The sequence below is a fragment of the Tetrao urogallus genome (genome assembly GCF_951394365.1).
Source record: "Tetrao urogallus genome assembly, chromosome: 2".
NCBI lineage: Eukaryota > Metazoa > Chordata > Aves > Galliformes > Phasianidae > Tetrao > Tetrao urogallus.
In genome coordinates, this window is record NC_136814.1 from 28,283,213 (window position 1) to 28,295,295 (window position 12,083).

General features: G+C 39.6%; 1 protein-coding gene across 2 annotated transcripts in view; it reads right to left on the reverse strand.

Moving 5' to 3' along the window:
- The window catches only part of DAAM2 (dishevelled associated activator of morphogenesis 2), a gene marked incomplete at both ends in the record, with an annotated part of 191,530 nt that overhangs the window by 101,589 nt on the left and 77,858 nt on the right, over positions 1-12,083 (reverse strand). The window contains one exon of one of the 2 annotated variants that reach the window (XM_079550426.1): positions 2,599-2,801. In XM_079550426.1, the coding sequence (XP_079406552.1) occupies positions 2,599-2,801 (203 nt within the window). Of the gene's footprint in view, positions 1-2,598; positions 2,802-12,083 lie in introns of those variants that run through there. The other variant, XM_079550425.1, reaches the window with a different exon arrangement.

Sequence of the window (12,083 nt, forward strand, 5' to 3'; positions counted from 1 at the left end):
AGAGTCCAGGACTTGTAATACTGAATAAAAGGAATCTGCTGGGGCAAGAATACACCATCATTAAGAAATTTGAAGGAGAACTTGGAGAAACTGTTTCATTAAAAAAAAAAAAAAAAAAATCTCTTTACTTTACAGTAATTCTTTCAGATTATTCCACAGTTCCTGTTCAGTCAATAAATCTGTGCAAGGGAAAACACATGTGCTTAGCCCAACCATTTTTGCCAGCAGGCACAAAACCAGCTTGGCACTTGCTGAATAGACCACCAACTGCAGAAACAACACTTTACTACATGGTAATGTACATAGTGCCAGCTGAGAAGAGAGACTGAGGGAAAAAGGAGAAGCAATGCTGACTGTAACAACCTTGACAGTAAAGAAGGGCCAGTTCTATAATTTATGAGACAGGCATAAGACCATTCTACACAATCATCCTACTGTGTAGAGTTTCCTGACCTGTTCATTGAAGCAGTGATTCTCAGGCCATCTGTTTTTCCCTTTTTGTTGGAAGCTGAAAATGGCCCTTTGAGGAGCAAAGCTTGGAGTCACAAGCAGTTGTTTGCTTTGTTTCTCATGCATCTAGACTTGTATAGCAAAACAAACGTCTATCCTAGATCTATCCTCAATGTCTATGAGATCTATCCTAGAACTCTTTTTCTGGTAAAGCAGCAATGAGAGCAGACGTTTCAGCTGAGATCAGCATCATCTTGTCATTTGACAACCACTGTCTTGGTCAGAGTCCAGTTAAGTAACTGTCACCACACAGTACCCAGCAAACAGAGCAGCATACATAGGTGTGCATACCTCAGCCTGGTGTCTACACAAGCAAGTTTGCAAGTTCTAGAGGAGTTTGTGGCCCCGTCACAACTAAAGGATCTCAATACATTCTCAATTCCTCAGTCTTCTCCTTTTGCAAAATGGACAATTCCAACTTTATTTTTATAATGTTAATTTAAAGATTGCATGAGCAAGAAAAAAACCACAAAATCTCATTTTTTTCTCCAAAAGGCAAGGGCAAGCATAGTGAATATTCACTAGACTGGAAAAGTCATCACAAGAGAGGTTTATCCAGCACAGCTAGGCTTAGCTCTTCTTGTCATTAGCTCCTATATAGGACAATGTCCCAGATTTTAACTGCAACAAGGGGAAAATAGGGCTTTTAAAAATTCATTCAAACAGACCAATATGTTTCATTATACCCTTTGTAGACCAGATGGCAAGATGAGGATATATCCTCTGGGCCTGCTTCAGGGAGCTAACGCAAATGCTTTTCTCACTGCAGATCTCAGATGATGTTGGTGTCATCATTTCACTTGGGGATTTGGGTCAAAAGGCTTTACACTTAAATCTGTTTTTTATATAGTACAAATGCACCAGACTAGACCCTGACGGATAAGCAGTGGGGAGGCTGGTATGCAGCACAGAGCCCTCACAGGCACTTCCAGGTCGCTGACTTATACTGGCCCATTTACAGACTGAATCTTTCTAATCCAATTAAAATCTCATCTGAGCTGTCAATACAAATGTAGCCTGTTTTATTTTAGTGTCTCATAGAACGTGCATTAATCTGGGCTTGTAGGCAAACCATCCCCGCTGGGCAAATTCTGCATTCTGCCAGACAAATTTCTTTTTTGGGTTCTACCACTCCTAAAGCCTTTACTAATCTAACATTACCTGCCTACACAGGAACTCCTCCTATGGGCACGTATCATCATCCTATCTGAGCGCTTTATAAAATGTGGTATATATGATCAACTTCTGAAAAGCAGCACTTTTCTCTGTCAGCTCACTTCTTATGTAACGATGAGTAGGGAACTATCATTAAATACAGGAATAAGAATTTGATCCATTTTTATTTCAATGGCTTCATTTGTTTGAAATACATATGCCAGTTACAGGCTGTCAGCACATTTACTAAGTTATAGCACAGACTAATAACTCACAAAATTCTAGGGCCAAAATTTTTTTGCAGATTGTCATGTAGACTTGTCATTAAGTATTGCACCAAAAACATTATAAATCTTGCTGTTAATAGACTTCCATAGGACAGCTGCAAGCTATTTTGCCACAAGGACTTTGAAAAGAGATACTTACCAGGCATAAAGCAAAAACCTGAAAGCACCCTAGATGTCACCACAAACTCTCAAACTCCTCAAAGAGCTTGATACCCTTCTCAGTAAGCAAAAGCCCAGCAGCATAATCAAACAAGTCTCTTCATAGGGAAATCCTTAAGGTGCAAATTGTTAGAGTGGCAGAGTATTCTGGAAAGGGCCACTTTACAGCTGCAGCTTATGTTCTTTCCTAGGATGTGCTTTTGACCACAATTTGAAATAGGATCCCATATTAGGTAGTCAGACCATTGTTATGAAAATATACCAGTCCATATTTTACTTACTATAGTTATCCATACGTTCACCTCTAACTGCATACCCAAATTATATAGTCATTTTCATTGATACAGCACTGTGAAGACATGCTAAAACAAGCAAAAACCTCTTAATCTCATTTTTTCCCTCCCATTCTTATTAAGTTCTTTTACTCCTTTCAACAGAGGAGTTCATCCACCCTCTAAAATATATCAATTTGCCAGCAGAAACTTACCACAAGTTCAGAGAACCTGGCATTGAGCTCCTCTGTTGGTGGTATTGGGACAGTAAACTCGAGGAATTGGAGAGGGTTGTTGTCCTTGAGATTGATTTCAGGGAGGTCACTACCCCCAAAGCAACAAAGAAATCCCAGCGCATGACGATTCCTCTTCCTGGGGGCCATGATCATCATGTATGATGCTATCTTCTGATCATGTTCTGCAGGAAGAAGAAAACAAGGGGGAAAAAAAAGATAAGCAAGATACGTACATTGGATACTTACAGCCCTCTACAGTTACAGTGGTCATCACCAGTGTAACAGCAGACTGAGAAGAGAAGGATTTGAGATACAAAGAGCAAAATATGCATTCCAACCAGACAAGGTAGCCAAGCTATAACATTCTTAAATGGCAACATAGAATCAATTTCTTCTACATTTTGCGAACAAGTTTTACAAACTCAGTGTGTGACTTCCTAGCAATTAGATTAGTAATATTAGCAGTTATATTAGTAATGATCAGCAGCCAATGCTGAATGTCCATTTTGGCCTTTTGCTCACTACCACAACAGAGGAACCAAAGTAACACTAGAGTATTTATTTACCCAGAAGATATAGAAGAATCCTCCAAAGATATGTCATTTGACTAAGGGGGGAAAAAAAAAAGCCAAATGCAACAATAACACAACAACAAAAAAACCCTGCTTTTTTTTCAGCACTCTGGAGGCAGACAGCCAAACATTCACTTATCCCTTTATGGCCAGGACTATTGCAGCAGGACCATTCCGTTTATCACATTTTCAAGCACATGCAACTAGCTTGGGCTGCTTTATGTATCCAGTGGAGAAACTGTACAGTGCTAGTGCATGCTTTCAGATTTACATTTGAGCTGCCAGATCCAATCTTGACAGGACCCAGGCTTGAGGAGCTTTGGTATCAGGAGCATAAAGGGAAGCAAAAGGAGGCTTGAAGGAGGAGTTGGAAAGTGACTGATTTCACCACACAACACCGTTTGTGAGCAACCCATCCAAACAGGAAGCCTCCTGCCAGCAGTTTGAAAGGAGGGATCTGTGCAGTCCATAGAGAGCTGCATATTTTGCCCTTTTAAGGGACTTGTTGTTTGACAGCTCAGGGGCTTATTTGTGTTGTATTTTTTAAGGACTTCACTTTTGCACTTAATCTGCAGAATAAGCTTTATCCTTAGAGAGTAAATAATTAAAGGCTTTTGCAAAGTCCAGCTCCCTGGGCACTAAGCAAGGAAATGAGGAAGGTGGCAGGTGAACCAAACCACAGGATGCTGGATGCTGTAGCAGCAGCAACACAGCTGTGCTTTGTCATCAGAGCAGTTGCTGCCCTAACCTGCCCCACAAAGCTTTGGCCTGTTTGCTTGCCAGAACAAGGCTGCTTTGAGCTCTCACAGAGACTAAGTGGCTGTGTTAGGAAAAGCACCTTTAGGTCAGCAGTTGCATAGTGGGACTTAACATACTGCATTCAGCCAGAAGTTCTCCAAGAAAAACGTGAAGAAATCTGAGCATGCTTGCTTAAGAAAAACAAAACAAAACAAAACAAAAAAAAACCAAAAAAAAACAAAAAAAACCACAAGCAAACAAAAAATAATCCCAAACCACTCAAACCTTCATCGTTGTGGCCCTATGGACTGGGCACGACACACATGCCCTACTCAGTGCTGAAACTAACTCATTTAGTGCCTTCTTTTACACACTATCATGCAGCTGAAATCTGCATTAGATGGTATCAGGTACTGTTCCCCAGCCTGCACTTTCCTTTGCTCTCCACGCCAGCTCTGAAATGGGTCGTGTGTCTCACCAGAACTCAACAGGGCAGCATCATCCATACCAGCTTCAAAAGCACATCCATTAAATCACTGGATTCTCACTAGGAGACACCAAATGCCAGATAAATCTGGAATCTCATTTTTGATAATAATAGACTGAGAAAAAGCAAAGTGTCCCCAGTTCTAGCATAATATTGTATACATCCTCCGTTTCCTCTCAAAGGAACAGATTTAAGAGACTGAGTTCTTAAAAGATTTCACAAAAGAAACTCAGAAGAAGTTGGCCTTCTCCATTGTACTCCAACACTGGCATTTTCCAGGTCCATTTCTAAGAGGCATGCAGGAAATTCATGCTGACACAGGGGTAACATGGCCTATCTGTACAACATACAGTTCTGTATAGGCTAGGTATCTAGAAGAATTTGAAATACAAAGAATTAAGAACAGCAAGAAAGGAATCTAGCATAACTCCTTCAGAATTGAATCATTTAAGAAATGAATGACTGAATATATATTTCTAGGTGGGAGGACTGTCTTCCTCAAGACTAACCCCACCAATCACAAAATGCTGAAAAACATTTGCTTAAGTAACTGGTTATGCTATTTAACATTAAGAAATAATTATGCTACTTACTGTTCATGCTATTTAAGAACTAACTACATCTTCTTGATTTTTATTTGTGAACATAGTTTTGAAGAAAATTACCATTTTCGAATAGCCTCCAAACAATTCTTTTCCTCTTTTTTTCATCTTTTTCAAGAATCAAATCTGGAGAAAGAAAACTTGCATCCAAAATAAAATAAAATACAATAAAATGAAAAAGAAGAAGAATAAGAAGGGAAAAGCAACAGAAACAAACGTCTTCCATTTCTCAGAGTAGTAACTGATAACCAAGCTATTTTAGAAATTATTCTTTAAACTCAGAAAACTAACAGTAGTTTTTGTATTTTTCTTTTCCTACAGAAAGATCTATTAGCATTCAACTTTTTATAAAAAGGCAATTGCAAAAATGACACAGATATGTGTAATTACATATTTTTAAACACCTCCTGTGAGAATCAATGGGAAATCTCTCTCTGGAAGGAATCCCACCATTAAACACAACAACTCTCTCCCAGAGCTCTTCTCGGTTGCACTGTCTTACCCTTTTAGACAACACAAAGAACTTGCTGTCATTTCAACAGCCCATTCTTGCCTCACAGTGAGCCCCCTCCTGCTTCCCAGCCTTACTTGTGGTTCAACTCAGGTCAGGAGTCACAGCCTGGAGCTTTGCCCAAGGTCTAATCATAACGTCTTCTTCCTCTGACAGGGTGTGCATCTTCATTTCTAAATCACTTGGCCCAGTGACCAAACATAATTACGCTAATGCAATTTTTTCAAGTCTTATCTGAAGGGTTAGCCACATGGGATGGGATCTCTGCTGACTGCACGCAAGGGTCCTCTTTCAATTGCAGGTTCTGAATTGTTTTTTTCAGTCTCATTCCTTTCTTCATTTTCTCTCAAAAATTACATTTTCCATGCAAAAAATATCCTGAACAGGCAATGTTCAAAAAGGAATGACTGATCTGCCAGTATTTCTCCTGTGCAGGAAAGCTGATTATCATAACTTTTAGAACACTTTCTTCTCCATTCTTCTCCACAGAGAAAGGCACAACTACAACTAAAATATAAAAACATGACTTTTGTATCCACCATTTTTGGGAAATCAGAAGAAAGAAAGAAAACTCTGTGTGTTAACTAAACACATACAAGTCTGCAAAACCAGTTTACAACATTAATGGAAACCACTGATTAGCCTCTTCCAGATCAACAGATAAAAAATGTCAGTAAACGGGCAGGCCAAGCTCACATCTAGGTGGAAAGCACTAGACTGCATATATGCTACAGAATCACTGTCCCCACTGTTTTATTCTAACAGATCAGAGAAGAAAGTAGAAAAAAAAAAAAAAAAGCCCAATCACTTCTGTTTTCCCAGTAGGTCTGTATCTCTCTCCACACTAGGGTGAAACGTATAAATTTGATGCAGTGTCACATAGAAAACAAAGATGAGGTATAATTTTTGATAACTGACATTGCTTCGTTAAAGGCAGGCCATGCCTGACAAACTTAGTGGCCTTTTACGATGGAGTTGCATTGCCAGTGGATAAATGAAGAGTAACTGTTGTCATCTACCTGGACTTGCAAAGCGTTTGACACTCTCACACAACATCCTGGTTACCAAATTAGAGAAAAATGGATTTGATGAGTGGAATACTTGCTGGATAAGTAATTGTTTAGATGATTGAGCTCAGAGAGCTGCGGTCAACAGCTCAATGTCCAAGTGCAGACAGATGACGAGGGGCATTCCTCAGGGATCAATGCTTGAACCACTGTTATTTATCATTTTTGTAGGTGACATGGACAGAGAAATCGAGTGCACCCTCCACAGGTTTGCAGACAACACCAAGCTGAGTGGCGCAGTTGACACGCTAGAGGGAAGGGATGTCATCCAGAGAGACCTGGAGAGGTTCAAGACGTGGGCCCATGCCAACCTCATGAAGTTCAACAAGGTCCTGTATCTGGGTTGGGGCAATCCCAAACACAAATACAGGTCAAGCAGAAAATGGTTTGAGAACAGCCCTCAGGAGAAGGATTTGCAAGTGTCGATTGATGAAAGGCTCAAGATGAGTGAGCAATTTGTGCTTGCAGCCCAAAAGGCCAACTGTATCGTGGGTTGCATCAAGAGAAGCGTAACCAGCAGACTGAGGGAGGCAATTCTGCCCCTCTATTCTGCTCTTTTGAGATCCAACTTGGAGTACCACATCCAGGTCTTGAGCTCCCAACACAAGAAGGACATGCAGTTGTTAAAGCAGTCCAGAGGAGGGCCACAAAGATAATAAGAGGGCCGGAGTACTTCCCCTATGAGGACAGCCTGAAAGATTTGGGGCTGTTCAGACAGGAGAAGACTCTGAGCAGACCTCACAGCATCCTTTCAAGTACCTGAAGGGGGCCTACAGGAATGCTGAGGAGGAACTGTTTATAAGGGCATGAAGCAACAGGACAAGGGGAAATAGCTTGAAACTGAAACAGCATAGATTTAGACTAGATACTAGGAAGAAATTCTTTACTGTGAAAGTGGTGAGACATGGGAACAGTTTGCCCAGTGAGTTGTGGATGCTCCCTCCCTGGAGGCATTCAAAGCCAGGTTGGGTGGGGCTTGGAGCAATCTGGTCTAGTGGGAAGTGTCCCTGCCTATTGCAGGGGCTTGGAACTAGATGATCTTAAAGGTCCCTTCCAACCCAAATCATTCCCATGATTTTATGCAGTAGAAAGAAACCTGAATCTGAACTTGGAACAGAAATCAACACCAACACTCCAAATCCAAATTAAATTTCTACATTACTCAACTATTTAATAAACCATCAGAACTTTGTGGTATTATAATAGCTACTCTCATCTTCACTTACTGGATAATGAAACCAAGAAAATAAGCATCATGCTCAAACTCATCAAAATGAACACACTGGACAAAGCTGAAGAGTTCTGCTCTCCTAATCCTGTAGTCAGTTCCCTGGACCACATTGCTTCTATGGTATACTGATAGCAAAACTAATGAGCTTCATGGCATGTTTCAATTACCATGGGAATTGTCCATATAAATTGTCATGCCTGTCACATGCAATGTGACAGATGTCATGTGTAATATAAGGCAACTGCAGCACTGGGGAGCAGTGGAGGGAAGTGTGTGCAAGCAACCCACTTGCTCCATCTTCAGTAGCCACTCAGCTCATTAGCTTTTCTCAATGCAGCATGGAGCTGCCTGGCTTCTAGGACACAAGGCAGCAACAAAATAATTAACTACTTAAAATCCACTAAGTTAGAGCTATTCTTTTGGGAAGGAGGATAGTCCTTCCAGAGAAGCACCACTTGCATACTGCATCGAATAGGAAGGAATCAGACCCAGGCAAAATTAATCAATTAATCACAGGAAAGAAAAAGCTAGAAAGGAAGAAATACTTTGTGTAGCAATGGCCATGAGCACAGTCCTTGAGAGGCTCAGCCTTTTCTCAAGGTTTCCTTCAGATGGGAAAGCACGGCTTGCCACTCGCTGTTCTGAAGCCAGTTCATAGATCTCCCCCTAAGAAAACACTTTAAAACAAGGTGGAATGTCAAGGTGGAATAAGAACTTTGCAAGCCAACCCAGGCATTCTACTCCACTCAGTTTCACCCACTTGTCAGGCTGTCTCATGGTACAAGCCCCCAGGCTGTTGCTCTCCATTTTTCTGCCACAAAAAAAAATATCCCATCAAAACTGAGGTAGATGAGAATTTCAAAATATCCCGCTGCACGTGGAAGAAAAATTAAGTACTATTTGAAGACTGTCAGGTGTAACTATATCTGTAAATCTACTTAGTGTAATATCTAAAATTGCCTGTCTAAAATCTGTTTATTTTTCAGTTCTTAAAGATGTTCAGGATGTGCTATATGACCAATGATCTGCTTATGACCACAAATCCAACAGTGCTTTACATTTCACCTCTACCTGACTAACACAAAAAGAAGCTACAAAGAACTCTCTTTCCTGTCTAAAAGATTATTTTGAGTCTCCCTCTGTGGTCTTTTGGAAATGGGGCAGGATGAAAGAAACAACAATAAAAAACAACAAATACCAGCAGGTTCTTCATGTTCCTCCCAAACCATTTATCTGCCTTCACATACAGGCAGTTTTAAAAGAATATGGTCAAATCAAGATTCAAAACCCAAAACAATGACAGAAATGAAGTAATTAGTAAATATCATAAATTCAGCTAGATATCATTTTTATATGTTAAAACATTTTTTCCGTCATTTAATCAAGTACAGATCAGTAATTCTCTATACCTGATTGAGGTGACTGAAAAATCCATTCCTTCTTTTCCCCAATGAGAAATAGCTTTCACAAGTTTACTAGTTTATTTTATGTTTGACTCTACATGACATTTTCAAGGGTCAAAATCAACCTATTCCCTTACATATCATGAGTCCTAACTAAAATTTTGCATCTAATTTTGGATGCAAGTAAATCCATACATCTGTAGCATTTGAGAATGGCGATGTGACTCCACTGCACTCTAAGCTGCAGACCAAAAGATTAAAATCAACAACTTAAGTGTTTATGCAGTATGTATATATTCTTCATCATCTCCGTGTCTGAGTGTACAAGATATTTGATTGAGAGGCAGCAATGCCTGGTTGTACAGAACTTTGGACTCAGAAATACGTTTTATTTACTGCTTATTATATCACAGGTTCCCATCCTAATTTATCAATTCCATATTTAGGGAAGCCTGAGTTCCTCACTCTTCCTGTATGAACCTTTCCGCTATTTTCAGGTGGTGGATCAAATAGCACTGCATAACCCAGCATACAAACAACCTTTCTGGTTTGAATGCATCACTCTAGAGCCAGTCTTTCTTTCCTTGCCTCTTCTCTGTTATTATTTCCAAAACTTTTAGCAGTGCAGTATTACAGTTTCAGGAGCAGATACCTCCACTTCCTTCTCTCTTAAAACAAAGCCTGTACTATTAACAAGACCAATTTTCCTGACTGTCAGCCTTGTTGGATTTTTTTCCATTTTTTCCACCATTTCAATTGCAAAACCCTTACCTTCTTTCATGACAACTTTCATGACTTGGAATGACTTCTTGTATCTATTTCATTCACTTCAAACAGCAAAACTCCTCTCAGTCATTGTACAGTGCCAAGCAGAATTATAGTGCTTCATAGTATGCAGGTGCTAAAAAGTTTGTTTTCAGAACTTCCACAGAATACATATAATATTAAGGCCATAAATTTCAAGATAAGTCTACAATCTGAAGCACTTTCCTCAGCTTCTCTCACCCTCCTGTGGTGCTGAGTACAACAGTGATGCAATTGCAAGAAGAGGCAAGGGACCAATACTTTAGAAAATGGAATGCAAGATAAAGAATATTTGAAATAATAAATTAATAGACTGAAAGTGAAATATACTGTGGTGACCACAGGCAAGCAGACATATCCACTGATGGTCAGAACCAGCACTGCTCCTTCAGTTCCAAGACAGAAGGCTAATCTTCTCTAGAGTAAAATGAACTTTTGTGTCTTTTTCAGATCTTATAAAATCAAATGCTTTTAATGTCATTGGTCTGAGACTGGCCCTAATCAGTAATGGCTTCCAGTTCTATCCATAAGACCAGATCTCAGAAAACTTGACCTCAAGGTCAAGTTTTTGATCACTTCAAGGATAGATTGATCTGGAGAATAAACTGTCCTACTCATTCCTCTATTCCAAAAGACCAGAAATACTACTAGAGTAGATTAGCATGAACATTTGATTTAAGAACTGGAAATCTCTGCATATTTCTATTGGGAAGATTGGGATTTAAGTCACAAGACTGTCAATTCAGAATTTCCCTGCAGCATTATGTTCCACCACCTTCAGAAGAAAGAACACACAAAACCCCATTAGCAAGAGTGTCCCTGTCTTGTTTCAGCCATTGTAATTTTTCCATTCTGTCACTGTCCAATTATTTCCAGACATGATGTAACCATTTTGCCAGGGGATTTGGGAGTCAAAATGTTGCTGTTGTTGTCATCATTATCCTGGGTGCCTGAATTTTCCAGACAAAATAAGCAGCTGAGGATATTAGAGTGCCTCTGTTGAGAGAGAAATAATTTGTAAGAACTGCCAGTTTGCTCCAAGAAAAACAAACAAATGGTAAAGGTCCAATTACATCTTCCCAAACTCCAGCTCATTTCCATGTAAAATGTTGTTTTCTTTTCAGACAATTAGCAGAAGAATGTTTCATCCTTGGTCCGATGTCATCACAGAGTACAAAAATTGATTTCCATTCTAACACTGGGTTCAGGGCCAGTGCAGGACATCAAAGCTTGACTTGACTGGAAATATGCCTTGATTATAACCACTGACAGCCAGCCACAGATGTAGGTGTACAAGTGCATTCTTCACTATTGCCAGGCAAATCCATTATTTTGCACTGGTGAATTTTTTCTCAAGTTTTCTTGCTTGAATAGAGCAACCAGGTATAATGGGAGAAATCTGACATAGACAACTCATGGACTTTCACATGTTTTTCCTAGGAGGTGCAGAATCTCTTTAAAACTGCTGTGTAGCATTACCACCTGCAAAAGACAGCTTCCAGATATGTTGCTTTCCTACAAAGTACAGTGCATTTCTGTTTGTCACTGCAAACATACAATTAATAATGGTGGCTCTCAGATCAGTTCCCTATACTGAAAAGCAACTGACTGTGATGGTAGGTGAAAAGTTCTTTTAGTGATTCATTAAAAGAAAGAGACAGTCAGTAGATGCATCACAATGGGAGCAAGTCTTGAGATTTTAATGCTCTCTCCATTTTAGAGATGCTTTCTCTAGGTCAAGGCACAGACAGAATCAAAGTGTCACTTATTTTATAATACCTGTTTTTTAAGCTACTCAGATTCCAGGGCTGTCAATTTGGCACCAACAATAAATTCACCCTTGAAAATGAAATTAAGGAAAGGTCACATAAAGTATTTTATTTCAGCATTTTTATTTTTATTCAACATTCTGACAAGGGATAATCTGGGTTCAATGCCCTGAAACCTCAACATTACGCAAGTAGTTTTAGACTTTAATCCAGCAGCTTGGTGAAATTGTTGAACTTTTAACCTAACGTGTCTCCATGAAGAATGGATATTTGGAAAGAA